The 26,921-nt window shown below is 38.8% G+C and overlaps 1 protein-coding gene and 1 non-coding gene across 2 annotated transcripts; one reads left to right on the top strand and one right to left on the bottom strand.

The window, feature by feature from the left end:
* The first annotated feature begins 318 nt into the window (after positions 1-318).
* Positions 319-9,679, top strand: HEY2 (hes related family bHLH transcription factor with YRPW motif 2). Its single transcript, XM_007447974.1, has 5 exons — positions 319-401; positions 2,311-2,389; positions 2,526-2,609; positions 4,911-4,992; positions 8,949-9,679. Exons 1-5 carry the CDS (start codon positions 319-321, stop codon positions 9,677-9,679), a joined length of 1,059 nt encoding a protein of 352 aa, XP_007448036.1.
* Positions 9,680-26,678: 16,999 nt separating this feature from the next.
* On the bottom strand, positions 26,679-26,750 carry TRNAE-CUC (transfer RNA glutamic acid (anticodon CUC)). The gene has a single exon. It is a non-coding gene; the product is annotated as a tRNA-Glu (tRNA).
* Between the last annotated feature and the right edge of the window lie 171 nt (positions 26,751-26,921).

Below are 26,921 nucleotides of genomic sequence, written 5' to 3'. Positions count from 1 at the left end.
CCGCCCCTCCGCTCCAGCCAATCCCGGGCCACGCTGACTCCCGAGGAGGCGGTGCCCGGCGGAGCTGCGGGGGCCTGCGCGCTGGAGGCGGGCGAGGGGGCCCCGCCCGCGCGGGGAGGCGTGGCCGGCGCTGGCTCTTGCGGCCGAGCTGGGGTGCAGCGTGGGAAAGAGCTGCGAGGAGCCGACTGCGCCGCCGGCGGAGCCGCGCCTGCCCGGGCCCAGGGAGGGCGGGAGGGAGGAGGCAGGCAGGGAGGGCGCTGCGTCCGGCTTGGTGTCCGAGGCTCCGGCCCGGCTGCACCCCGCGCGGTGTTCGCCGTGATGAAGCGCCCTTGCGAGGAGACGACCTCTGAGAGCGACATGGACGAGACCATCGACGTGGGGAGCGAGAACAATTACTCGGGGTGAGCGTGGGCTCGGCGGGAGCTGTCCGGAGCCCGAGGCATCGGGGAGCTTTGTGTACGAGCGGCTACTTGGAAATCCCGAGGTTCCTCTCCGCCGCGTTCTAACCGAGCGGGGAAAGTTTTGCCCGAAAAACTTTCAGGGGTGGGCGCTCACGGAGCGCGTGTTCGGGTGGGGCGAGGCATGTGGGTTTGCACCCTAGGGGTGGGGCGGCTGAAAGTGTGCAGAGGTTGGAGAAGGAGGGTCCCCGGCTGTCAGCGTTGGGCGTGCGGACTGGCACGCCCGGGAGACGGGCGACGCCCCCGCCACCGAAACTGCATTTGGGATCACTTTCAAAATGGGCCAGGCGAAGAGAGAAAAAAATGATTTTTTTTTATTTTTAAAGAGACTAAAAGATGACTTGCTTTTTGGAGCCATGAAAGCAATTAGCGATGTCAAGGCTAAGTAGGCTGAGATTTCCAGGTTGATCGTATGTGACTTGGCTGACGGGAGTGTGAGTGACAGATGAAAGACCGTTTCAGGCATCATCTCTTTGCTTGTTCCTGAGTCTGGAGAATATCGAGATCGTGATCACGGAAGCCAGACCTCCACTTTCCAGTGACGGAGGTTATGGAGGCGTTTTAGTGCCAAGGCGGGTCAAATGATAATTGCTTCTAATTGGCATCCCCAGAAGCACCTTAATTATTTATCTGCAGCTGTCACTCAAAGAGTAAAATTCTACGTTTGGAAAACTGGTTTTCTTTCAATATTATTATTCTAATATGTACAAACCTTAGCCTGGAATCATTAAAAGCAAAGATATTTGCTTGAAACGTTGTTTGCAAAGTATCTTCTAATTATTAAAGTGTTGTGTCATCTTAAAAAATAAGATCCGAAAAACAAAAGATGTCATGTGAAAGGTGAAACCAGTTGAGAAGGGGGTGGGAATGAGGGGAACAGTTAATTCAGAAATAAGATCCAGAAGTGAGAAGGTGAGGTAATAAGAACCTGGTGTGTGCAATATTTCTGTAATGAAAGAGAACAAATAACAGGAACCTGGAGAATTTGAGAACATGAGGAAGCAGAGTATCCATGAATTATGAAGAGAAACAGATACAAACTATAAAGGATCATAAAAATTATGTGACAGTGTAGTGATTTGACTGAACTTTTGATATAAAATATTTTTTCATTAGCAAACTCAAGATGGATTACAACTCTGAGAGGTTTAAGCTTAGATTGAAGGCTGAGAGATACTCACCTAGAGTTTTATTTTCAAAGTAAAACATTTACCTAGTAGTTGATCTAATTTTAATTTTTCTATTAGTGGCATATTTAATTTTGGGTCATTCTTTTGGAAGATTAATATAGAAAACATTTGTCATTTTTTTCTTGTATGACTACTTGGAGTTTTGAAATAGTAAGGTAACTTCTGTTTATTTTAAAGATTGCATCTAGGGACAACAGTTTGACATGTGATGGCTGTATATCTGTTTGATAGTAATTATTTTAAAATAGCTTTGCTTTGTTCAGTGGGTCTTACCAGAGGGAGGAGGAGGGATGCTATTAGAGATTAATTGACTTTTAAGAAACATTTATGAGTGGAACTAGGAAGTACTAATATCTCACTTCTCACCCTGACTGTCCATAATTATTTCATTGGGAGGCTCAGTAAAAGTTTAGGGACGTTTTTGCCAGCAGATTTGACATCTGGATTACTCATTAAAATTAAAAGAAAAAAAGGCATGATTCCTATCTGAAAAGAGATATAAGGGCTGGAAGCAAAGTCTGTAAAGAGCAAGAATTAAGAATAAAATAATGCTGATCTGAACTGTGCTATCACTCTGAATATTTAATGGGTGCCATCAAGCACCCAGAAGAAAACAATTGTTATGTTAATGCAGCACCTGAGAAACTCTTCTTATTTCATAGACAAAGTACTAGCTCTGTGATTAGATCGAATTCTCCAACAACGACATCTCAGATTATGGCAAGAAAGAAAAGGAGAGGGGTATGTGATTTTTTTTTTTGTCTTTTTATTTCATGTAATCCAGCCTAATGTGAAGCAGTTGTATTTTTCCATTACGAGTAATTTTATCATTTGTGTATTCATGAACTTTTGTTGTTGTTTTGCTTTTTGGGGATAGATAATAGAGAAAAGGCGTCGAGATCGGATAAATAACAGTTTATCTGAGCTGAGACGACTGGTGCCAACCGCTTTTGAAAAACAAGTAAGCTGCCCCCCCATCCTGACCACCCCACCAGTGAGCTCAAAAAAGCTGATTCTCTCATCTGGCAACGTGGGTTCTTCTTAAAGCTCATTAAAATAATGGTGTATGTGCCGTGATCTGGCACAGAGCAGCTATTTCAATAAAATGCTTTGTTGTGGCAAAACTATTAAAAACATAATCCATCATGAAGTTGAAAAACATTTCCATTCTCTAGCTTATTTTCCCTTAAGGGTAACATGTTCACGCTCTCTCTGTTCTTTCTGTGAATACCAGTAGTGGTTTTGTTTAAAACTGAGCTGTATGTAGTATTCTTCTTCAGAAAAGATATCTATGTGACATTTCATTTTTGTCTCAAACTATTCTTTAAAAAGTAAGCTTTTTATTTTAAAAAATAATCAAAGCCGAGGAAGTAACACCTCTAGCTCTATTTCCTAAATAATAATACTAACAAAATTTATTTACCAAACCACTTGGTTTCATTTTTAATCCCTGGCTTAATAGAATGATGTTTGTTTCGAGGCATCTTTGTGGAAGTTTGGTAAAAAATCAAACTAGCCATAAACTCCCCTTTTCAGAATTAAAGTATCCCTTTACCAAAAAAAGAAGGAAAAAAGATTTGCGCACTTAGTAAAGTAGGAAGCCAAATGTTTAAATCTTCCTTTTCATTTTGGAAGAGTTGTGTTTTTCCTTCTGCCGCCATGGCTGATAGATTTCAAAGAGCATCTTTCAAAGAGTATGGCATCATACCTTTGTTGAAAATAACTTTCAATTAAATTCAAATAGGGTATAAGACAGCTGTTGTTTGTTTATTCCATTTTGTTGTTTACTTCATGAACCACAAACATTATAAAGCAAGCCCTACAAAGCCCTTGGAAATTATCCAGAAACTGCAGTTTTGTGATTAGTCACTTTCACTGAAACTACTGTACATATTCATGGAAAAACTGAACATTGACAGAAGTACAAGTTGTCAAATGCTGTTGACTATACATTTTTAAGAGAAAAGCACCACTCTATATGCTGAAACTGTCTTTAATGAGCTAAATGTAATGGGCAAATTGTAGTTTTGATTATTAGCATTTCCCATGACAATACGTTGAAAATGAAAATATCAGTAATCAGTGACGTTTTTACTTTCAGTGCTGAAATGTCTACAATTATGAGAAACAGTTTGGTGATTTTTTTGGTGGGGGGTTGGGGGGGTTGGAGTTCGTTAGATTTTTTTTCCTTAAATGTCGACTTAAACCTTAAAAGCAAACCTCAGTAGTTTGGCAGTTAGTTACCATAAACACAGGCTTTCCCATTTGCTGAGCTTGGCGACCAACCCTAGAGAGCTGGCCCTGTCACAATATAATTAGAAGAGTGTTCTTTCAAGCAGTTTAAGTCACTCTGGCACTCTCACCATGTACTGGGTGCTGACAATTTTCACAAAACAAGTAAAGCATAGGAACCTGAAATAAACTGCAGTTTCCTTTTCAAGAAAACATACTGATTTAATTATTTAGCTCTTCCAAGAATATGAAGCCACCCACAGCCCTCTGAGACAGTTTGAAGTGGCACATTTGTATTTCAGTTGGTTTCTAGAGGTGGCCTTGTTTTAAAATGGGGGAGGGGCATAAAAATATAATGACAATTTTATTAAGAACTATTTTAAAGGGTTCAAATATCCTTAAGCATTTTTGATGCTTATTAGATTAAAGTTAGATTATGCTTCCTTGTTTATGATCTTGAAATTTACAGTGACACCTGCTGGTAATTATTGGGGAAAAAAAAAACCTTGAAAGTCTTCCCTTCGCACTTGGTTCTATACTTACAGTGGTGTAGTATGAATTACCTTAAAGGCATAATAGAATTTTCTATTTTTGAAAGATATGCTTTTTAACAATAATTTGCTGAGATCCTATCTGCTTTTCCTCCAGAGTTGGATTCAGTTGATCTAGACCTCAGCATTATATAAGACTATTGTATATCCCCTGATAAAATAAAGTATATTATTAACCAGTTTGATGCAGTTTGAGATTTTTGCAGTTGTAGTAGTTTGAGTAGAGTTATCTTAGTGTAATTATTTTTGTGTTTAAAAATTATTATGCCTTTTAGCCTTTAAAAGTTAAAATGGCAAATATCTGTCATTAGGTGTGATGCAATTAGTGTTTTCATGTAAAGTTCAGGAAGAATTCATATTTTTCTGTGAAAAAGTTAAACTTAGAATTTTCTAGTGAGAGGGAAAATGAAAACTTCAGGGTAAGTTGTTCCAAATTCATTTCCATAGGACTTATAAGATTTTATTATTTGTTTATTCAGGGATCTGCAAAGTTAGAAAAAGCTGAAATACTGCAAATGACAGTCGATCATTTAAAGATGCTCCAGGCAACTGGGGGTAAAGGTGAGTAGGTGAATTCATCTCCCCCCCCCTTCTACCTTTCTCTTTTCATTTTTTCTCCCTAAGATTGTAAGGAAGTCATAGTTGAACAGTTCTTTAATGAGCTGCGATAGGAGGTCCCAGATTAAAGCCGTGGAAATCAATGCTAATGGCAGGATTGAACTCGTGGGAAAGAACTTCTGGAACAAAAGAAGCACTTGACCCTGGGCTTGTGTTTGCTTTTATAATACTGTGGGAGTAAAGCTCCATTCACAGCAGCCTGGTCAGAGGTTTGTTTGGGACTTTCAGAAGTGCATGCTGGAATTTGTACAGAAAGACAAAACAAACACACAAACATCCAAACATAAACAGGAGGTTAGGCACAATCTTTTTCTCTTCTTCTTTCCCTCTCCCCAGTCTCCCGTTAAATCAGGGATAGGACTCACTATAATGCAGCTATTCCAAAGGAAGTGAATTTTCATTGTTGTTCTCAGAGTTTGGTTGATCTTGGATTTAGACCACACAGAGCATTTGAAATGCAGGTAGTGAATCTCTGTCCTGGAAACCGCTGATGGAGCAGTCATTCCTGTGAAGAGCAAACAGGAGCAGGTGCCCTGGGCCCAGCGCTGTGGAGAGATGTCTTCTGTACTGGATAGTGATTTAGGGAAAAATAGTCCAGTTCCTGACCCTCACTTCATGCTATGAATGGACTTGAGATCCGAAACGATGTAGTATTCATTCAGATCTCATTATCCCACTTCTCACACATCACTCAGACTTGATTTTGCCCTTTTATATCTTTTTCACCCTTCAAGCAGGCCTTTGGTATTCATCTTAGCCAAGGGTGCTGTTCCATATATTTGGTAACTGGGTAAGGAGAGGGTACCACAGGGACTAAGTGCTGCAGCTGCACCCTGAACACTTATCTCTGCTCAGCATTAGCCTTTTATTACGTAGTATCAGAGTTTGCCCTAGATCAGGACAGGGGCAGGGCATTGGAGGGAAATAGCTATTTATCAATTGGTACAGAAGTATTTCAGTGTTAAACTCCAGCTGAGGACCTGTGGAGCATCAGCCCTGACCTTCACCATCTTTTACCTGTGTCAGGTGGGGGGTCAGTGATCATTGTAAAGGGACACCCTCACACACAATGTGACTTACCCTCTGTTGTACCTTCTCAAGGAACTGTCCTGCCTGAATAACCATCCTGAATGGGTATGGCATTGTGATTTCTACTCTTTAAAATGTAACCCTCAGCATAGGCTGCAAATATTCTTACGTAATAGGGAAGAGAACTGGATGAAATTCTAGAAGCCTGTAATCCAGCCTAGCTTGGCCACTGACCCACCTTTAAGCCGAGACAGAGATGCTGGGCTGCACAAGGAGGCCTGTACTAGCACTCTGAGCCCTCAAGGCCCCCCGCCGCCCCAGGATTCTGTCTCTACACCTGCTCCCTCAGGATGTTAGGGGACTGATCAGGTGAGTGATCATGCAGGGAAAGTTGTTTGATTGCTTTACTTCCCTTGGCATTGTTAGCCACAAGGCTAAGAATTTTTATCAGCGTTTCAAATATTTGGCATGAGCTATACTTCTAAAGAGTAATATTGTTCTTATGCCTTATTATAAACACTAAGTTCCATCGTGGTTGCTATTCTTGGCTACCTGAACAGTCCTAAAATTCATCCCAAAATAGTTTGCGAACAGACATTTCCGAGCAAGCTCCATACAAGTCGCCTGACTGCCAGCTCATTAGAGAGGTCACCTCACAGGAGAACGTGTGGGCCTTGAAGAAGTGGGGCTGGCAGTGTGGGCTCGAATTGTTAAAGACTCACAGCTGCTATGGCGGCCTCAAGATGTACTGGTGAAGGACAGACACTGCATTTGGGTTGCCTGGTTTCAAATCCTGGCTTGTTTTTCTTTTTTTTGGTCTGTGGCCCTAGATAAAGGACTGACCTTTTCTGAACCCCTGTTTCTTCATTTGTAAAATGAGGACAGTGATAGTGTTCACTTCACAAGGTTGTTGTGAGCTTATTCACTTAAAGCCCAGAGAGCAGTGATGGAAGTGGTGTGGACCCCTGTGCTATGATTATTGGCCCAAGATGCGGTGGCAGGAGACAGTTGCTCATCATCATTTCCCTCTGCATTCAGCAACAGTATAGGAGTTACATAATTTATATCCTTAAGATGCAACAGAGAACTCACCCATATACAGCCACATACAGCTCGCAAATCACAAATTTCAATTACTTCATGCCGACTCATGAAGATTCTTGGAAGCTCCTGGGGTACAATTCTGTTGGTCCGTTCTTTAATCTGTCTTGGTATTGCAGGAGTTTCTGGAGAGGATTTAGTAGAGTAACCTAAATTTCTAGATCCCTCTGGGTTTCTGGACTCTCGTCTACTCTGATGATTATCTCCCTTCTCTCACGAAGTCAGAAGTCTGCAAAGCCTTGCAGAGAACCCTGAGGACTCTTATGTGAAGTCTTTCTTTGGAGGCGTCTCCTTCAGGAAGAACTTTCCCTCCTAATGCCAGGGGCTTTATTGCTAACCATGCTGAAGTCCTGGGATGATGTGACCCTTTTTGTTGCTGATCTTCCACATTTCCTGATATTCTCTTATGTCAGCTTTGTGCTGTTGTTGTTACTGTCTTAATGGTGTATATTTTTTCCTCAAATTTCTTTTTGGGACTTCCAAATTTCTGTTGAAATTCTAGCTCTTGGACTTTGAATATTGTGACTACTATTTTCCAAAGTGCTAGTCTAATTGTTAATAGATGATAAACAAAACAGGTAATACTTTGATCTACATAAAAAAACATAAAAAAGGGAATGTAGTAAATGCCTTAGATGAAAATAACCTTGTTTGAATGTGATATTTCTCATTTATGTATATACACATCCCCGAAGTGAGTAGACTAAATTTTAATTTGATAATTGTTTAAAAAAAGTTGCAAATGAGAAAAAAAGTCTAAAAAGGATACATTTATACATATTAGAGGTCACTTAATCAAAGTGGTGACACTTCCCCAAATGTCTGATTATTTTCAGTACCCTAAATTGGCACTGATACTAATCAGATGTTACTATTTTCTATTCTAATGTATTATCTTTGGATAAAAAGGGATTCTCATAAATGTGACCAGCTCTAGCGATTTTAATGGTAGTAACCTTAGGTGTAAGGGTATGTGCATACACACTGACACAATTAATATACATTTTTTTCTTGGACGGATGCCAGAAAAAAGTAAGCTAACCAATGAAAGAAATATATATTTGGACTTCAGGAAAATTAGGAGCTATAGTAATGTTATATTACCTGATAGAAAAATAAGATCTTCAAATTAGTAACCAAATTTTTAAAAATCATTTTGCTTCTTTAACTTTTTTCCATACAGAGTAATGGTGTTTTCATTTTGTTGATAAAAAACACTGAGTCAAGAAGCATTTATGAATTTATTGAGCAGTTCTGGCACATTTCTAAAAAGTCCTCAAACTGCTCATATGCATTTCACATCTCAGTTATAAATGCCAAGAGAGTGAGGATGTTTCAGATAAACCCTTTAATCTCCAATTCATGTGACAGAGACAGAGAGACTGGTACTCTGTTATACCATGGAAAAGTTTACTAGAAAATTTCACTATCCCACAATACAAAAGAAGAGACACCATTTTTTTTTTCTGGAAGTGTTTGAAATACAGATGTTCTTAATTCTTTTCCCCACTGTGCTATTTGGTTGCAGGAACAACTGCAGTACATAGCATTGCCAGAGTTGTCACACATGTGAATTGCAAAGTGCACTTTCTTAACTTCTGCAAAAATTACAACCATAAATAGCTGTCAACGTTCTCAGAGAGGATCGTCGTTCTTCTTAAATCTCTGAAGGACAGGGTGGAACGTAGGTGGTGGCTTTTCTTCATAATTGTATCATTCTGTCTCTCACTGTCTCTCCTGGCCCCCACTTTGCTCAAACCTCCTTTCAGGCTACTTTGACGCCCATGCTCTTGCCATGGACTTCATGAGCATTGGATTCCGAGAGTGCTTAACCGAAGTGGCAAGGTACCTGAGCTCTGTGGAAGGCCTGGACTCCTCCGATCCACTGCGGGTGCGCCTGGTCTCTCATCTCAGCACATGTGCCTCACAGCGAGAGGCGGCGGCAATGACCTCCTCTCTGGCCCACCACCATCACCCCCTGCATCCTCACCATTGGGCGGCGGCCTTCCACCACCTTCCGGCAGCCCTGCTCCAACCCAGCGGACTCCACACCTCAGAGCCCACGCCTTGCCGCCTCTCCACCACTTCAGAAGTGCCTCCTGCCCACGGCTCCACCCTCCTCACGGCCACATTTGCCCACGCAGACTCTGCCCTTCGGATGCCATCAACAGGCAGTGTCGCCCCCTGTGTGCCACCTCTCTCCACTTCTCTCTTGTCCCTCTCAGCCACTGTCCACGCGGCCGCTGCAGCAGCCCTCTTGTCCCTCTCAGCCACTGTCCACGCGGCCGCTGCCGCAGCCACGGCAGCTGCGCACAGCTTCCCTCTGTCCTTCGCTGGGGCGTTCCCCATGCTCCCTCCAAACGCAGCTGCAGCAGTGGCAGCTGCCACAGCCATCAGCCCTCCTTTGTCGGTATCAGCCACGTCCAGCCCTCAGCAGACAAGCAGTGGAACAAACAGTAAACCGTACCGACCCTGGGGGACAGAAGTGGGAGCTTTTTAAGTTTTCACTGAACTTCTTGCAGTAGTAACTGAATGTCCTTCATTTCAGAGTCAGCTTAAAACCTCTGCACCCTGAAAGTAGCCATACAGATGTCTGCGGATCCACAAAGGAACAATAAAGCTATTTGAGACACAAACCTCAGAAGTGGAAATGTGGTATTATCTTTTTTCTCTGTTTCAGTTTAAGGCAGTTTGGTAACTGACATCAGCAACTTTTGAAAATGTCACACTTGTTTTCATTTAGAAGTCTCCTGGAAAATTTACGGACTGAACCATCCAGCAGTGCATCACGATGTCTGAATTGGGGAAGAAAAATGCCCTGACTGAATTTTCTTGAAACGAAATGGAAAAAAAAATTCGTGTTTCATAAGTGCCTGAGCTAGTAAAGTTTTCTTTTGAACATACAACGTTGCACAAGTAAAGAAGAGCGTAGAGGTTAGGTTAAGAAAGGAGAAGGGACAGAAGTCTTGCATTAGGCTGCAGACGTTTTAGTGCAAATACCAGAAAAGAGCACTCTGTTGAAATCAACAGGTTTTTATTGGCCAAAAGGATTGCTGAAAGTAATTTTCAAGTTGAGAAACCTAGTTTTATCTTAGTTTGCTTTTTTTGTACAAACTTGCCAAGTTGTGACATTTAACAATGTATTAGTATAAGCAACTATTACGTCAGTGCTCAGATTAACAAGCATTTCTGCCCTGCCTGCAAACCCCCAGGCACTTTTTTTTTTATGGCTCAAAATATGGTGCTTCTTTATATAAAACATGCATTTATAGAGTGCACCTAGAAGCAGTTGCCTACTGTGTGCCCACCAGAGGCTATCTGACTCATGCCAACTTGAAAACTCTCCAGTTTGTAAAAGTTTAATTTATTCAGTTTCATTTTTACATATTTATCCTCTTCATTTCATCCCGATAACATGTAAAATCTATTCTTGTCACCTTTTGGGGAGAAGTTGCATTTCTGGAAGTGATGAGGCAGGGAGAGAACAACGGGAAGAGAAAAGCCACAATTTTTAAATGTCCTTTGTCAGGCTTGTGATTGTATTTGATCCCAAATCAAGATGAATGTATGCAATGGGATGTACATAAATTATTTTTGTCCATGCCTAGACTAGTGCTACATAATGATGTTTTTTGGTTTTGTTGTTTTTATTTTGTTTAATGACAAAATAATCTCTTAATACTTTGAAATTGAGCACGTGAGAATTTATGTTTGAAAGACAAAGACACAGCATGTATTATTATGCACTTCATTTCTCTGCTGTGTGGAGAAAGCAATAAACATTATGAGAATGTTAAACATTATGCAAAATTATACTTTTAAATATTTGTTTTAAAATTACTGTACCTAGTCTTTTTTGTATTACTTTGTAACCTTTTTCTATGCAAAAGTCTACATATCACTAATTAAATGAAGTCCTTTTTTGACCATTTTTATGTGGATGAGTTGCTTTGCACATGGAAAGTTGACGTGAATTTCAAGCAAGGCCTTGTTTCACTAACAAATTAAGCCATGGCTTTTCTTTTTCTCTTTCAAAGTCATTTGATATAATTCACAGCCTTGAAAATAGCATGTATTTGAGCTTGTAAACCAATTAAGCATAGGTATGACATCATTTGGAGGCAGGAAGTGATCAGTTTCCTCTGCCTTTTATTCTTAACCATTCTTCTTGGAAAAGTGCAAAAACCAGAAGGTCAAATAACAGTATACTGAACAAAGGGTAATAAGCTAGAATGTGTCATACATTTTGGAACTCAGAAATATTTATAGAGTATTTTTAAAACATCACATGCATGCATGATAGGTGTGTGTGTGTGTGTGTGTGTGTGTGTGTGTGTGTGTGTGTATGCCTCCTGATGATAAATTCTCTGTACCTACCTCAGGATTTCTTTTGATGCTGTAGAAATTAGGCAGGTATCCCTCCTTCTTCAGTGAAGCCTAAAATAGACTATTTCAGAGTTTCTGAAGCTGTTGGGCCAAACATATGAGAAGAATTTTTTTTTAAATGTTTCTATTATGCTTATCAATTATGCTCAAAGTTAAAGGAAAAAATGGGAGCCTCTTATTTTAGTTTTGAAAAATCAAGCATATAGTTTATCTAATTTTTTTCTGTAAGTGGGTGAAAAAATGAGCAAAAACAGATCACCTTTGTTCCCCTTGTCTGTAAGCTCTGTGACTATTATATTGTCAGTTAGTACTGATAGAATTAAGTAACAAATAAGAAAATGGATTTAGTGGTATTTGGAGTTTGCTTTTTAATCGTGATTTGTGGATAGCAGGCATGGAAATAATTTTGATTTAGGATCTAATTGATTCTGTGCCTGTTGTAATGTCAGCATTCAAATAATTTCTTTTTTTGGAATGTAAACTATTTTAGTGATTGGGATTTTTTTTTTTTTGGATTAAATAAGATAAATCCCCTTCTTCCTTCTTGTTTTTATCCTCTTTATTTTTCTTACATTTTTTTCTTCCCAGTTACATATGGGTTATTATTTTTCAAACCATTTGATTAAAATATTTGCCAGCCAACATACTACATAATTGCTAAGGGTTGTCAGTGTTCCTAAAGATAATCATTGTCAGTCATTTCAGTTTTTAAAGTTCACTGGTTCTTGATCAGTGTTTCATATCTTCAGTTTTTAACATCATATTTCACTCTATTAAATTTACCATTGAGTTTTCCATCTCTGACCCAATGTTTTGTGAAAGTGGTGTTTCACCTTTAGTTGTGGTAATTTTCATGTTCACTACCAAAACAGAAAAAAGAAAAAATTTGTTTATAGTTCAAGGGAAAAGAACTTTGAGGGTTTGATTTTTGGTGGGTTTTGTTTGTGTAAAAGTTAGTCCCAAAATTAACTCAAAAGGATTTTGGGTGGGGGGAATTAAAAAAGGGAAAAAAAGGAAAAGGAGGACTTTTTTAGAAATTTGGTTTTCCCCAAATGATGAAAGCTATATGTATGTCTAATTAGAACCCAGTTTTATATTTCACATCATTGAGCCAGAAAGTATTTATTGAATAACTACTGTGTGCCTAGCATTGTGCTATCTACATCAGCTTTCTAATGTTATGGGATCCCACAGCCTGACTGATGGGTATGACTACCACCTTAGCTATTCATAGGGACCCTCAAAAGAAGCAGGTGCCCTGAAAATGAGGAAACGGGTTCCTAGGAACTAGCCAGGGAAGCTTTTTCTCTCCTTGGGATCTTTGGCAATTACAAATATGCTATTTCCTATCATATTTGGAGAAATCTGAGGGACTTATTTTTTAATATAAATTTATTTATTTTTAATTTTGGCTGTTGGGTCGTCATTGCTGCACGCAGGCTTTCTCTAGTTGTGGTGAGTGGGGGTTACTCTTCGATGCAGTGCTCGGGCTTCTTATCGTAGTGGCTTCTCTTGGCGCAGAGCATGGGCTGTAGGCGTGCGGGCTTAAGTAGTTGTGGCACGTGGGCTCAGTAGTTGTGGCTCACGGGCTCTAGAGTGCAGGCTTAGTAGTTGTGGCGCACGGGCTTAGTTGCTCCGCAGCATGTGGGATCTTCCTGGACCAGGGCTCGAACCCATGTCCCCTGCATTGGCAGGTGGATTCTTAACCACTGCACCACCAGGGAAGTCCCTGAGGGACTTTTAAAGTTATGTTCAAACATAAAATAGTTCAAATATTAACTAGAGTGATGGTTGTATGATCCACATGTATCATCAGTCTTATGAAGCCTTTTAAATTATCTTCCTTATTATATATTCAACTTGTGCCTTTGCCAGTAATTAAGTTAACACAAAGTAAGAGTAATCACCTCAGGTAACATCATCACAAAGCAAGATAATTTTAGAATTTCATAATTTCATAAGTCTAAGACTCCATCAATTACAAGATACACTATTAGTCAGATTTTAAAGAAAAGTACCACCACGAAATAACTTTACACATCCCAATTTCCAAAGTGTAAAACTTTTTTTCAAAATTGTATCTTGGATTTGAGTCACTACTATAATATTATATTCGAATGTGATTTTTAAAATCCATGGCTAGAAATGTACATAGATTAAACGTGGGTGATTTAGCTTACTTTAAAAATACCAGCATAGGGTCTTAGTCAAATCAAAGAATCTGGGTTGACTTTGTAATGGCTTAATGATCTAAAGATAGATATATATTTTTTAAGCTTTTCATGTTTTTATTGCCCAACGGGACTATTCCTAGTTCTGCATTTTACTGAAGAATGGAGTTTGACTTCCCCTTGTAATTCTTTTAAGATCTAAGCAACAACTGAGGCTGTGAGCATTTCAGCAACTACAACAAAGCATTACAGCAAATATGACATCATAAACTGTGACTATAGCTCATATTCTTTGGAAGGAAGGATAAGTCTTTGAACTTGGATGAGACATCTTTAAAAGAAGAAAAGTCCCTTGGCTTCCATAGACAAACTCGTATGAGGGGCCAGAGGCAGTTGAGAAATGGTTCCTTAGGTCCCAGTTGGCACTTTCTCCCTCACTTCTAACTTTAGAAGAACAGACATGAATGGGGTTGGCTGGTTAGGGAATCAGGTCCTCTTTTAGAACTGACAGAACCAACACACACTGTTTAAGTCACAGGTCTTAAAACGGATATAAGATGTAATACTAACTGTTAATGTTGTTTGGTTCTCTGTGCTAAGCTCCATGCTAAGTGCTTGCAATCTGTTACCTCACTTAAGCCTGGTTAACTATCCTATAGAGTAGATAGTCTTATTACCTTTACATATTAGGAATTAGAGAATAAGAGGTTGATTGTCCAAGGTTATACCTAGAAGTTTGAGCTGTGACTCAGCCCAGGCCTGTCTGATTCTTAAGCCCATACCTTTGACCTCTAGGCTGTGGCTTCTGGCAGTACTTTTGGACTCACTCATTCAGACTAACCAAGAATCTCAACCTGCCTGAGATCACTTTGAGCTAAATACAAGTAAATCAGCATAAAAATCTCCACCATCTCTCCCTTTTAATATATGAAAGGATAAAAAAAAACTCCACTGTCTTCTGTAATGCAATGTAAAAGGAAATTATTTTGGCAGTTCCCTAGTTTTAACTTTCACCTGTCAAGCAGTTGAGAGTTAATGAAGTTTTAAATTACTTATCTTAATCAGTGAAGTTATCCTCTGTTAAATCTACCAAAAATATTCCATAATCTCAGTCAAGGTGGTTGACAAAAGTGAGGCAAAATAGTGACATATTAAGACTAGATAGCTGAGTAAATTGAGTTTGAAAAAAAAATCCTGTCTTCCATTAGATATAAAAGATAAGAGTTTTTTTTGAGGGAAAAATGCTGGATTATTCTGAATGTTTATACATTCCAGGTCCATCATGTCATAAAACAACATTCTTCATTTGGCCTATGAAGACCTGCTCAGTAATCCATTCACTTTAACAAGTCTTGTTATCAGGAAGGGGTTTTTAACTAACCTAAACTCTTTGGCCTGCAGTTAAGCATGCTTTCTATAGCAGTTAACAGTTTATATGTGTATAATTTTGCAAAAATCTTATATCCAGAGACATTTTTATATGCTTCTAAATTCTTAGTCTCCTGAGAACTGAATATTCTGTTTCCTTGACCTCTGCTGTCATTCTGTTAGTCTGTGGGAATGAAGATATTTATGCATATGAAATGGAATATGCATGTAATAGAATGCCTTATAAGCTTATTTTTTGAGGGGTAGAAAGTGGCAAGTTAACTCTAAAGTTTCGTACATTAAGCTTGCGTTGTAATAGTTTATGTTTTCATTGCTGTGAAAACAGTCAAATTTTCTCCTGTGGAAGAAAAACTACTTTGCAAAGGATGGCTATTATTCATAATGTTTCACTTGTATAAGTAGGGTGATAAATTTTATATTGCTCATAAACTCCTAAAACATCTTGAGCATCTTGAGTTAACCCCTTCTCTCCTGATTATAAGCTATTGAACTGAATATTATTTATCATACTATAAAACTATAAAACTCTGCCTGCTTCCTAGGTCTTCCATTGCTTTTTTTTTTTTTTAGCCTTTTCCCTTAATTGCAGAGAACCCAAAGACTGTGTTTTTTGTTTGTTTTTGTTTTGTTTTGTTTTTTCCCCACCAAAACAACACGACCAGAGCTTCGTGTAGCTCTGTTTGTGTAAATTTTCTCCTGGGCCAGCAATGGCTGGCCTCTTCCCATATCCTAGCCAGTCTGTCCCAGCACAGCTGCTTTAAATAGGCTTCCCTTGGGGCCTGGCAAGATGATGGAGACGTGTTCACAGTCAGGAGGGCAAAACACAGAGGCACACAGGCCATATTTTATTGTCATCATAACACACTTCTCAGTCACAGTCACCAGCCACTTCCTAAACAGGAACTAAGCCAGTCACTTTTTTGTCTCACAAGCAGCCACTGTTAAATTTATTTTGTTATTTTGACATATTTCTGACAGCAGAAAGATAAGCATAGCATAGTACAAATGGTTGAGTGCTGTAACATCAAAACTCACAGACAGCCTGGTGACATCAGATGAGGGTACAGTCAAGCTCAGTGGGCAAGCATTGCCTATGGTGACAAACATCCTTTACTGCTACAATAAGGAGGCTTGATGGGCCATTATGTCCTCTTTCAAAATTCAGAAAGCCCCCCCAAAAAATATCCATGAGTCAACAACTGCTGAGTCATTCAGCAGGCTTAAGGCATATGTTTTACACCAAGAGAACAGACTTAAACACCAAGTACCACCTGACCATGACTATCATGGGAACAGGTCTCAGCAATAAACCCATGAATTATCTGGCCCATGCTGACTACTCTCACAACACAGTCTACCCCTTTGATGTGACTGTCAAACCCCAAGCGTGCCCAACAGCAGGAGCCACAGACAAAACAACACAGGAGCAATAACTCAATGTAAGTGCCTTTAGTCACTTCTCAAGACACCGAGGTCCAGCAGGCAACTTACTTGCTTTGGGTATCAGGAGCTTGAGACAGAAGGAGAAACAAAGTTCACCACTGTTTATTTTCAGGATATGACAACTGAGAGAATTGTAAAAGTTATTTAATTGTTCTTTTTAAATGTACAGATTAGAAGTTTAATTCTGTAGGCATATCCCCTATTGATACAGTAAAGACATATTAGCAAGGAGGTGTTTTGCTAAATGATAGTGCCGTTTCACAGCCCTATCTAGGACACTGCATGTTTAACTGAGTTAAGCCACGTCTATTAAGCAGTTTTGTTTAAGATGTGGCAGCTTATTAAAAATTTTGGTACTTATTCAAATCACTTATAAATAACTTGAAATCCATATTTATAATTCTAGTCAATGTCTCTCTATTCTACTCAATATTTACAAGTCATTTTTAAAATCTCAACTCTTCAATGGGTATAATAAATAGTATAATGACTAAAAGGACAAGTTCTGAAATCAGACAGATCTGGATACATCTTGAGATGTATTAATTGTGTGACTCTGGACAAATTTCTGTATCTGTGTAAGCTTTGTTTTTCTCATCAGTAAAATAGGATTTAAAAAGCAACATCTATCTCACAAGGATTTTTGGAGGATTAAATGAGATAATGTTCATAAGACTTGCACATGGTATACTATCAACAAATGGTAGTGTAGCTTATTCAAATTTAGTTCGTTTAAAATGTCTTAAGGGACTTCCCTGGCAGTCCAGTGGTTAAGACTCCATGCTTCCACTGTAGGGGGTGCAGTTTCGACCCCTGGCGGGGGAACTAAGATCCCATGTGCCACGTGGTGCGACCAAAAAGTTAAAAAAAAAAAAAGTCTTAAGATCCAAAATAAGTCTCATTCAGTCCCATTCACACAACTTTACTCAAATACATGCCCAGGTAGTCCCCCAATACCCATTCTCTTTAAATTAATAGCATGTACATATTTCTTTTTGAATATATTTAGAGATTCACAGAATTTCAGAGTTGGAAGAACATAACCTAGACCAAGTGCTTCATTTAGCAGGTGAAAAAAGCGGAAGCTCAGTGAAGTTTGATGATATTTCCCCACAGTCATCTCCTAACCCAAGTCTCCTAATTGCCAATACATAGTTCTTTCTCAGACAGTATGACCATAAACGAAACACTTTCTTTCATACCTTTTATATTTTAGGTGCCAAAGGTTTTTATTTTGTTGTGGATGAGCTAAATAGATCTATTTATTTGTTAAGACAGCACACTTTATGTTTTCTGTCTTCAAAAAGCTATGGCTTTTCATTTGATCCAAAATAAATACAATGAAGTCATGTTTCTTTAAAAGGAAAATCTTAAATCTAATAAATGCAGCCGAGATTGAAATTATATTACTGTTTCCAAATGATGTCCTTCACTATCAAAAAGCTAATCACACATAGGCGGACAGAGTCGTGCCACTGTCTAGCACTTAAAGCAGAATCTGTCATAAACCCTGATGAAGCTATTGACTCACCAGTGACTGGGCAGGGACTTTGAGCTGCTGCCACCCTCCTCTCTGTGCCTCCCTAATGCTCTTAGAATGAAGACAAAATCCTTAACCTCAAGCCACAAGACCATGAAAGATCTGTCCCCTGCCCACTTCTTAGACCTCTCCTCACCTATCTCTGCTACCTCTGAATTGCTACCCAGCCATCCCCCTTTTTTCCAGCCCTTTTTTTCCTTGCTCTCTCCTGCTACAAGGCCTTGCACATGTTCCTTTTACTCACAATGTTCTTTTCTCTCCTTCTTACCTAGGTAACTCATCTGATTTTTCACATCTTGAGAGATGGATCACTCCTCTAACGTCTCCAACTGGTTCAAAACCATATTGTGGAATCTTGTGAACCACATACTTCTCTTTCACAGAATTTGTCAGTTGCAATTTAAATTTGTGATTATATGATTAATCTGTCTCCACCACTACACTGAAAGCAAATGATAGTGACTATGTTTCTGTTCATCATTGTTTCCAGGGCCTCTTTGCCCTGTGTCTGGTACAGAAGAGAAGTTCAAAAAATATGTGTGGATGTTAGTTAAGTGACTGAATACATGAATGCATGACTGACTGAATGAGGAATGAATGAATAAATGTCATACGCTAGACCTGCATACTTGTTGTATTGAGTTTATCTGAATTGCTTCCCCCCAAATTTAATCTGATAGCACAGTACATATGCAAGTAAAATCAAGCATATGAAACGAGAAGAAAGAAGCTAAAAGAAAAAAAATCCTCTTTTGCTCCTTAGGAATACAGTAAATTTTGACTATATCCAACGTTTCCAAGGTTAAGTATGGGTTGCTTGGATTAAACGTGTCCGAATGAGACACATGAGACTAGGACGCCACCTTGTGGTTTATTTTCACATTTATCGTTTTCAACCTGCCTGGAACTTTCCTACTTCAGGAAAAAACACCATTAAAAACTACAGCAATATTGATAAAGGAGGCAAGAATATACAATGGAGAAAAGACAGCCTCTTCAATAAGTGGTGCTGGGAAAACTGGACAGCTACATGTAAAAGAATGAAATTAGAACACTCCCTAACACCATACACGAAAATAAACTCCAAATGGATTAAAGACCTAAATGTAAGGCCAGACACTGTAAAACTCTTAGAGGAAAACATAGGCAGAACACTCTATGACACAAATCACAGCAAGATCCTTTTTGACCCACCTCATAGAGAAATGGAAATAAAAACAAAAATAAACAAATGGGACCTAATGAAACTTAAAAGCTTTTGCACAGCAAAGGAAACCATAAACAAGATGAAAAGACAACCCTCAGAATGGGAGAAAATATTTGCAAAAGAAGCAACTGACAAAGGATTAATCTCCAAAATATACAAGTAGCTCATGCAGCTCTATATCAAAAAAAAAAAAAAAAAACCCAATCCAAAAATGGGCAGAAGACCTAAATAGACATTTCTCCAAAGAAGATATACAGATCGCCAACAAACGCATGAAAGGATGCTCAACATCACTAATCATTAGAGAAATGCAAATCAAAACCACAATGAGGTATCACCTCACACTGGTCAGAATGGCCATCATCACAAAATCTACAAACAATAAATGCTGGAGAGGGTGTGGAGAAAAGGGAACCCTCTTGCACTGTTGGTGAGAATGTAAATTGATACAGCCACTATGGAGAACAGTATGGAGGTTCCTTAAAAAACTACAAATAGAACTGCCATATGACCCAGCAATCCCACTACTGGGCATATACCCTGAGAAAACCATAATTCAAAAAGAGTCATGTACCACAATGTTCATTGCGGCTCTATTTACAATAGCCAAGACATGAAAGCACCCTAAGTGTCCATTGACAGATGAATGGATAAAGAAGATGTGGCACATATATGCAATGGAATATTACTCAGCCATAAAAAGAAACGAATTTGAGTTATTTGTAGTAAGGTGGATGGACCTAGAGTCTGTCATACAGAGTGCAGTAAGTCAGAAAGAGAAAAACAGGGCTTTCCTGGTGGCGCAGTGGTTGAGAGTCCGCCTGCTGATGCAGGGGACACGGGTTTGTGCCCTGGTCCGGGAAGATCCCACATGCCGCGGAGCGGCTGGGCCTGTGAGCCATGGCCGCTGAGCCTGCGCGTCTGGAGCCTGTGCTCCGCAGTGGGAGAGGCCACAACGGTGAGAGGCCCCAAAAACAAATACCGTATGCTAACACATATATATGGAATCTAAAAAAAAAAAAAAAAAGATTGTTCTGAAGAACCTAGGGGCAGGACAGGAATAAAGATGCAGATGTAGAGAATGGACTTGAGGGCACTGGGAGGGGGAAGGGTAAGCTGGGACAAAGTGAGAGAGTGGCACGGACATATATACACTACCAAACATAAAATAGATACTAGTGGGAAGCAGCCGCATAGCACAGGGAGATCAGCTCGGTGCTTTGTGATCACCTAGAGAGGTGGGATAGGGAGGGTGGGAGGGAGACGAAAGAGGGAGGAGATATGGGAACATATGTATATGCATGGCTGATTCACTTTGTTATAAAGCAGAAACTAACACACTATTGTAAAGCTATTATACTCCAATAAAGATGTTTTAAAAAAAACCTACAGCAATAGAGAGGAGTGGAATTTTTGCTCATCTAAATATTGCTTGCATGTCATTATCCCAAAGACTATATTCAAACGTTATCATCCATGCCTTTTTTTTATTTTAATGAAATATTGAATTAGTGGAGAAAAATGGTATATGTGTTATAAATAATCAAAGGAGAATTAACACCTGTGTACTCACCACCCAGCTTAGCACTACCAGTACTTTGAAAGAGCTCTGTGTGCTCGTTGAATCCTTTCTCCATCTTCTCTATTAACCAGGCACACCCACTATGTTGCTTTATTTATAATTTACGATCCATGTACATATCAATAAGCAATAGTTTTCATTTAGCATTTTAAAACTGCATATGAAATGAGATCATTCTGTATTTGATTTGCTTTTAAAATTAAGTAGTACTTTTCTGGGATTCATCATGTTGATAAGAGGAGTTGTGATCCATTTGTTTTCACCACTCTGTGGCATTTCATTTTACAACTATACCACAATATATTTAGCTCTTCTACTCTTTTTTTTGCAGTACACGGGTATCTCACTGTTGTGGCCTCTTCCGTTGTGGAGCACGGGCTCCGGACGCGCAAGGTCAGTGGCCATGGCTGACGGGCTGAGCCGCTCCGCGGTATGTGGGATTTTCCCGAGGCGGGTCACGAACTCATCTCATTAGCATTGGTAGGCGAACTCGCAACCACTGCGCCACTAGGGAAGCTCATCTCTTCTACTCTTAACGGACATTTAGGTTGCTTCCAGTTTGGGTCTATTATGATGGTACTACTGTGAACATTCTTGTATATGTCTTCCGGAGCTTATGTGCAGGATTTCTCCCAGGGGATTGAATTGCTGGGCATGAGAACCTCCAACTTTACTAGATAATAACAAATTATTTTTCAAAGTTATTTTATCACACCAATTTACACTCCCACCTTTAGTGTATACAAGTTTCAGTGTATATCCTTACCGGCACTTGATATTGTTAGATTTTTCCATTTTTGCTAATTTATGGGTATAATCAGAATCTCTTGTTTTAATGTGCATTTCTTGGTTACACAAGAAGTCAATCCTCTTTTCAAAGGTCTATTGGTGACCATGTTTCTTCTGAAAAGTGCCAGTTTCAATTTTTTGCCTCATTCTTTCATTTATCCACTCGAGTCATTTGATTTGCTACTATGTGCCAAGTACTGTCATTGTCTAGAGGATACAAAGATGAATATGATGTAGACCCTGTCCTCATGAAGCTCCTGGCTTACTATCATTATTGCTTTCAGGGATCATACTAATAATCAAGACCAAAAAACAACAACAATTTTGAGCACCAATTATATGATTATCACTTTGTAAGACAGAAGTACATTTTATGAACTCAAACTTCAAGGAATTTACAAAACCATAGCTTACACAAAACAATAGGAAATTATTAAAAGTACCGTATATTATGTTACATATATTATAAAAATTCAGAGGATGTAATAAGCAGAAAAATGTAATTGATCAAGTGTGTCCATAGTTTAAATTTAAATTTCTTTTCTTTTATGTAACTAATGTAAAAATATTTTTTTCTATAGCCTACTCATTAAATGAGGAAAATGGAAAAAAAGAACCATTTTTATTTAAGTCAATAAGATAATAGTGATCAACATGGAGATGTGGCAAAGATTAGTTTTAATGAAATAAAAATTATACTGAAGAAAGAAACACTTTCACAAATAAACATGCTTATCCAATAAATGCAAGTATGTTGTGTTTGCTGTTAAACTTATTTCTTAATTGAAAGTTTTCCCCAACTTTCTGGGGAATTTGATAACCTCCAATAAGCAGCTGCTAGGATTGACTCTCACCAAAATTGTAATACATAGAGTTCAATTATTCATTTGAAATAGAACCTGAGATATCATACAATTCCTTTTTCCTTCTATGGAACACTCCCCATGAACCACCCTATTTGTAAAGACTGCTCTAAAGAACACTCCATAGTGCCACCAGAAAATTTGTTGTAGCTGGGGAGTCTTAAAGAATACAGGATTTAGGCTGGGCAAATCCAGGCGGGAATCCTGGTTCCCCAACATATTTGTATGACATACTTGTATAACTTATAAATAAGTTATAAACTTTCTAAGTTTCCTAAACTACAAAGCAAGGATAATTGTAAGAATTGATTCTAATATTGTGGATTCAGCATTCAAAACCATAACTTACACAAAACAATATGCAAATTATTAAAATTACTATATATTATATTATGTATATTATAGAAATTCATAGAAATAATTTAGAAATTCATCTAAAAGAACACAATAAGAGGTAGACATTATTCAGGATGACTCAGTTTAATTCTTTTTCTGCTTTCTGCTCTCAGCAGAAATATAGCGGTGTGATTCATAAAAAATAGTATTATGAGGGGTTAGCTTTCAAGTGAAGTCCTAGCAATCTACTTCTTGGTTTAATTGATTATTTAATTCATTGATTTAGCACCAACCATATGTCAAGCACTGTACTAGATGCTGTTGAAAGTCCTTCCTTTCCTTCCTACCTTACTTACTCTCAGACATCTTTTATAATTCTAGTATTTGTCAGCCCAATCAAGGTCCACTGTAGTAGCCCAACCCTGGGTGAATGATGATTATTTATTTAAATCAAGTAATTTGACAGGTCCAGAAATATATTTTTGGTATACAGCAAATAACCCCTGCTATATTTTGTGCAGGTTAAATAATTTCTATTCCTTTACCCTTAAGGAGCCTCTTCATATGTGTAGTATTTCTGCAGACAGTCCTTCAGCATTTCCCCACTCTTTGAAAGCACAGAAATGGAGCACAATATTCTGGCTCTATGAAGCAGTAATTTCATACTATGTGTAGGTTATGTGATATATTTCCATGTCTAAATGACAATGTCATGTAGAAAAACTGACTAAAAATAAGAGTAGAGGGAATTCCCTGGCTGTCCAGTGGTTAGGACTCAGGGCTTTCACTGTGGTGGCCGGGGTTCAATCCCCAGTCAGGGAACTAATATCCCTCAAGCTGTGCAGCGTGGCAAAAAAAAAAAAATTTACATTAAAAAAATAATAAATAAATAAATAGTGGTATATATACATAAAAAAACAGTAGAATAGATAAAACACAAAATGATTCTAACCATAACAAAATAAAACTCCATTAAAAAAAATCAAACAAGAGAAATATGCTACTGCTATTAATGACTACCCTGCAATCTCCAGACTTTCTTCTTTGACCTTGACTTATCCTGACTCTGCTCCTTCAGACTTTCCTCCTTTGTTCTCTTCTAACCAGTCAGGCCTGCAAACCTCCACTCTTCATTTTGCTGTACTCAATCTCTTGGCATGCATTTCCATTCTTGAGTGTTCACTTCTCAATTCAAAGATGAATCTCCTCAGAATCTATCATCATTAGCCAAAAGTGTCAACCCATGTATAGGACAGCTTCACTTGGATGCCCTCTCTGTAGTCCAAACCTAAATGCAACTTGACTTCCTGCTGTGCCTCGCTCTGAATCAACACCCTTTCCAAATTAATAGGCCATAATCAAAACCTTAATCATTTTCCCCTTTGATTTCTACTCAACTGTGATAAACAGTCTTACTGGCCTTTCTTACCTGTGCCTACAACAGTGACTGGCATGGAGTAAGAATTACAGAAGTGTCTGCTAAATCAGTGAATGAATGAATGAATGAGTGACAATAACTCTGTGAAGCATGCATGGGAGCTAGTAGCATCTCCATTGTACAGAAAAAGATCCAGAGGCTCAGAGAAGCTGAGTCACTTTCTCAAGGTAACTCAGCTGATATTGGCGGACAGGATTATTTCACAGTCTCTGGCTCCTGAACAAGAGTGTTTTCTTTGCTTTCCTAAGACCTCTTTTTCTTCTCCATATTTGCTCTTCTGCAATATCTAGTTATTGATAGGTTTGCTGTCTCTTTCTCACACTAGTCCAGACCCTCAGCACGTGGAGTCATGTTTAAAGCTATGGTCTCCTAGACAGAGTTGCTTACTGTGGTCTGGCTTCCACTGGTCTATTCTGAACCCAACAGCCGTGTCTCACCACCCATCTTTGCTCTCCTTCATCTCTCCTTGACCTTTTTACAATTTCCTATTCTCTTCACTGCTACTTCCTTCTTGCATTTCTCTGATCTGGTTATAAACTCTCTTACTGCTCCTTTGCTGTTTTCTTTGTAGTTATTCTACTTCTTCCCATTCTCCTATAATATATTCTCACCTTGGTTTATTACTTGGTCTTCTGTCCTTTTTCTAGATTCTCTTTTTGAGAGAGCGCATATCTTCTCAAACTTCTAAGCTAATAGCTCCCAAATCCCTACTTTCCTAAGTTCCATCCAGTATTTCCAACCACCATTTACCTGTGCTGCCACAGCTGGGATCCAAATGAACTTACCTTCTGTCCCAAGTCTGTTTCCCCACCTTAACCTCCCTACCACTTTTCATGCCACTCCAACTTTGCTAACCACATAGAACACAACTCATATTGTCATTACTGATTCTTCCCTATTATTCTTAAGCTTTTCTATCCTATCAAATACCAAGGCTTCTTGCATTCCCTTTGTAACTCCATAGATTGTCTTAAGGTCCTCCATAATCTGGCTGCACTAACCTGTCTTACCTGGACCTGCACTGTTGCCTAGCACAGGTGCCCTTCTATAGCCAGCCTGGTACAGCCACCCTGGATGCCCAGGCCTTGGTCATCCTGGACCCCCTAAGATTAAATGCCCATTCCCACTTTCTCAGGCTTTCCAGATCCTGCTAGCCTCTAGGTTATTTTGGGAACCAGTTTTCCAGTTCTATTTTCATTCTCATACCCACTTCTTTCTCCCTTCCCTCATTACATATTTCAATTATTTGAAGTACTTACCACATAGCAAATAGTCGAGGAATGGTGCCTTTGTTTTTATTAATGGTGATAATAATAAGAAATATATTTCTGTCTTAATTCCTCAATGAAAGACTCCTTAAACACTTCTGCTTTTTCCTACCCCCTGGACCATTAATAAATACTCTTCCTTTTCCTCTTCCAAACCAGTCTCAGCACAGCTAAAAGGAAAATAAGACAAAGCCATAGAAGCTGTAATTAAGTTCTTGGTTTATTTCTGTGCTATTGTGAAATTTCAGGCTTAAAATGAAATGGTCAAAAAAAAAAACACCAGTAGCTTAAAAGTTAGCAAAGGTTAGAATGATTTTGAAATTTCAGGATTTAAAAAAAAAAAAATGTAATGTCTATATAGCACCATTTTATCTTCTTTTTGACTCCAACATTTCCATATTCTCTTTTGGGGAATTCCCAGAGTCCTTCTTTGCCCTGAATGTAAGAATTCCAAATGATACTTAACTATTTTTGAAAGACTTATATGATTAACCTACAGGGAATCGACACACTGGTTACAAGAAATTTGCCATATTTGCGTGAAGGTCTTTGAGAAAAGTTAAAATACAACAGGTAAAATAATTACTACAGTGTGTTAGTAACAGAAAATATAAAGCAGCTACTTGATAATTAACCAACAACGTATCTCAGAAAAGATCTTAGATTCATAAAGAAGAACTGAATAAGAACAGCTCCAACATATGCAATCTACAAAGCATAAAATCTGAATGTATGAAACTTGACTCTCAGCATGATGCAAAATAGGTATAATCCCTCCTAAAATTATTTTCCTCCTCTTATTAGTCAAACGAGGCTCCAGATTAACAAAGGCTCAATAAATTAATGCTTGTATACACATCCAGACTATTTTCAAAGCTGGAAAACGCAAATTTATAAGTGACGTAGTTGTATTTAGAGTACTTTAGAATCAGGGATCATTTTGTTGCTTATTTGATTGCAAATATCTGTAAAAAGGTATGGCGTACTTTAAATCTTAGGTTCAATAATATTTAAAGCTAATTGAATTTTTTAAATAGAAAAAATTCGGTAACAACCATCATGACTCATTTGCAAGCAAAAAAGCGGTTTCCCTGACCGGGAATCGAACCCGGGCCGCGGCGGTGAGAGCGCCGAATCCTAACCACTAGACCACCAGGGAACTTGGTAGCTTTTCTCTCTCAGTGTATTTGTTGCTTTAGAAATCGCCACGTAAACCTGGCCAATAGAAAAAGAGATTGTTGCCTCTAAGCCCTGCCCACTTCGTTCCTGTTTTGGGTTTCTGTAGGTTTGCAATGTTTCAAGATAAAAAGCTGGGGAAAAAAGAAATAGA

The sequence above is a fragment of the Lipotes vexillifer genome, unplaced genomic scaffold (genome assembly GCF_000442215.2).
Source record: "Lipotes vexillifer unplaced genomic scaffold, Lipotes_vexillifer_v1.1 scaffold756, whole genome shotgun sequence".
Classification (NCBI taxonomy): domain Eukaryota; kingdom Metazoa; phylum Chordata; class Mammalia; order Artiodactyla; family Lipotidae; genus Lipotes; species Lipotes vexillifer.
This window is presented reverse-complemented; position numbering and strand designations above follow the sequence as displayed.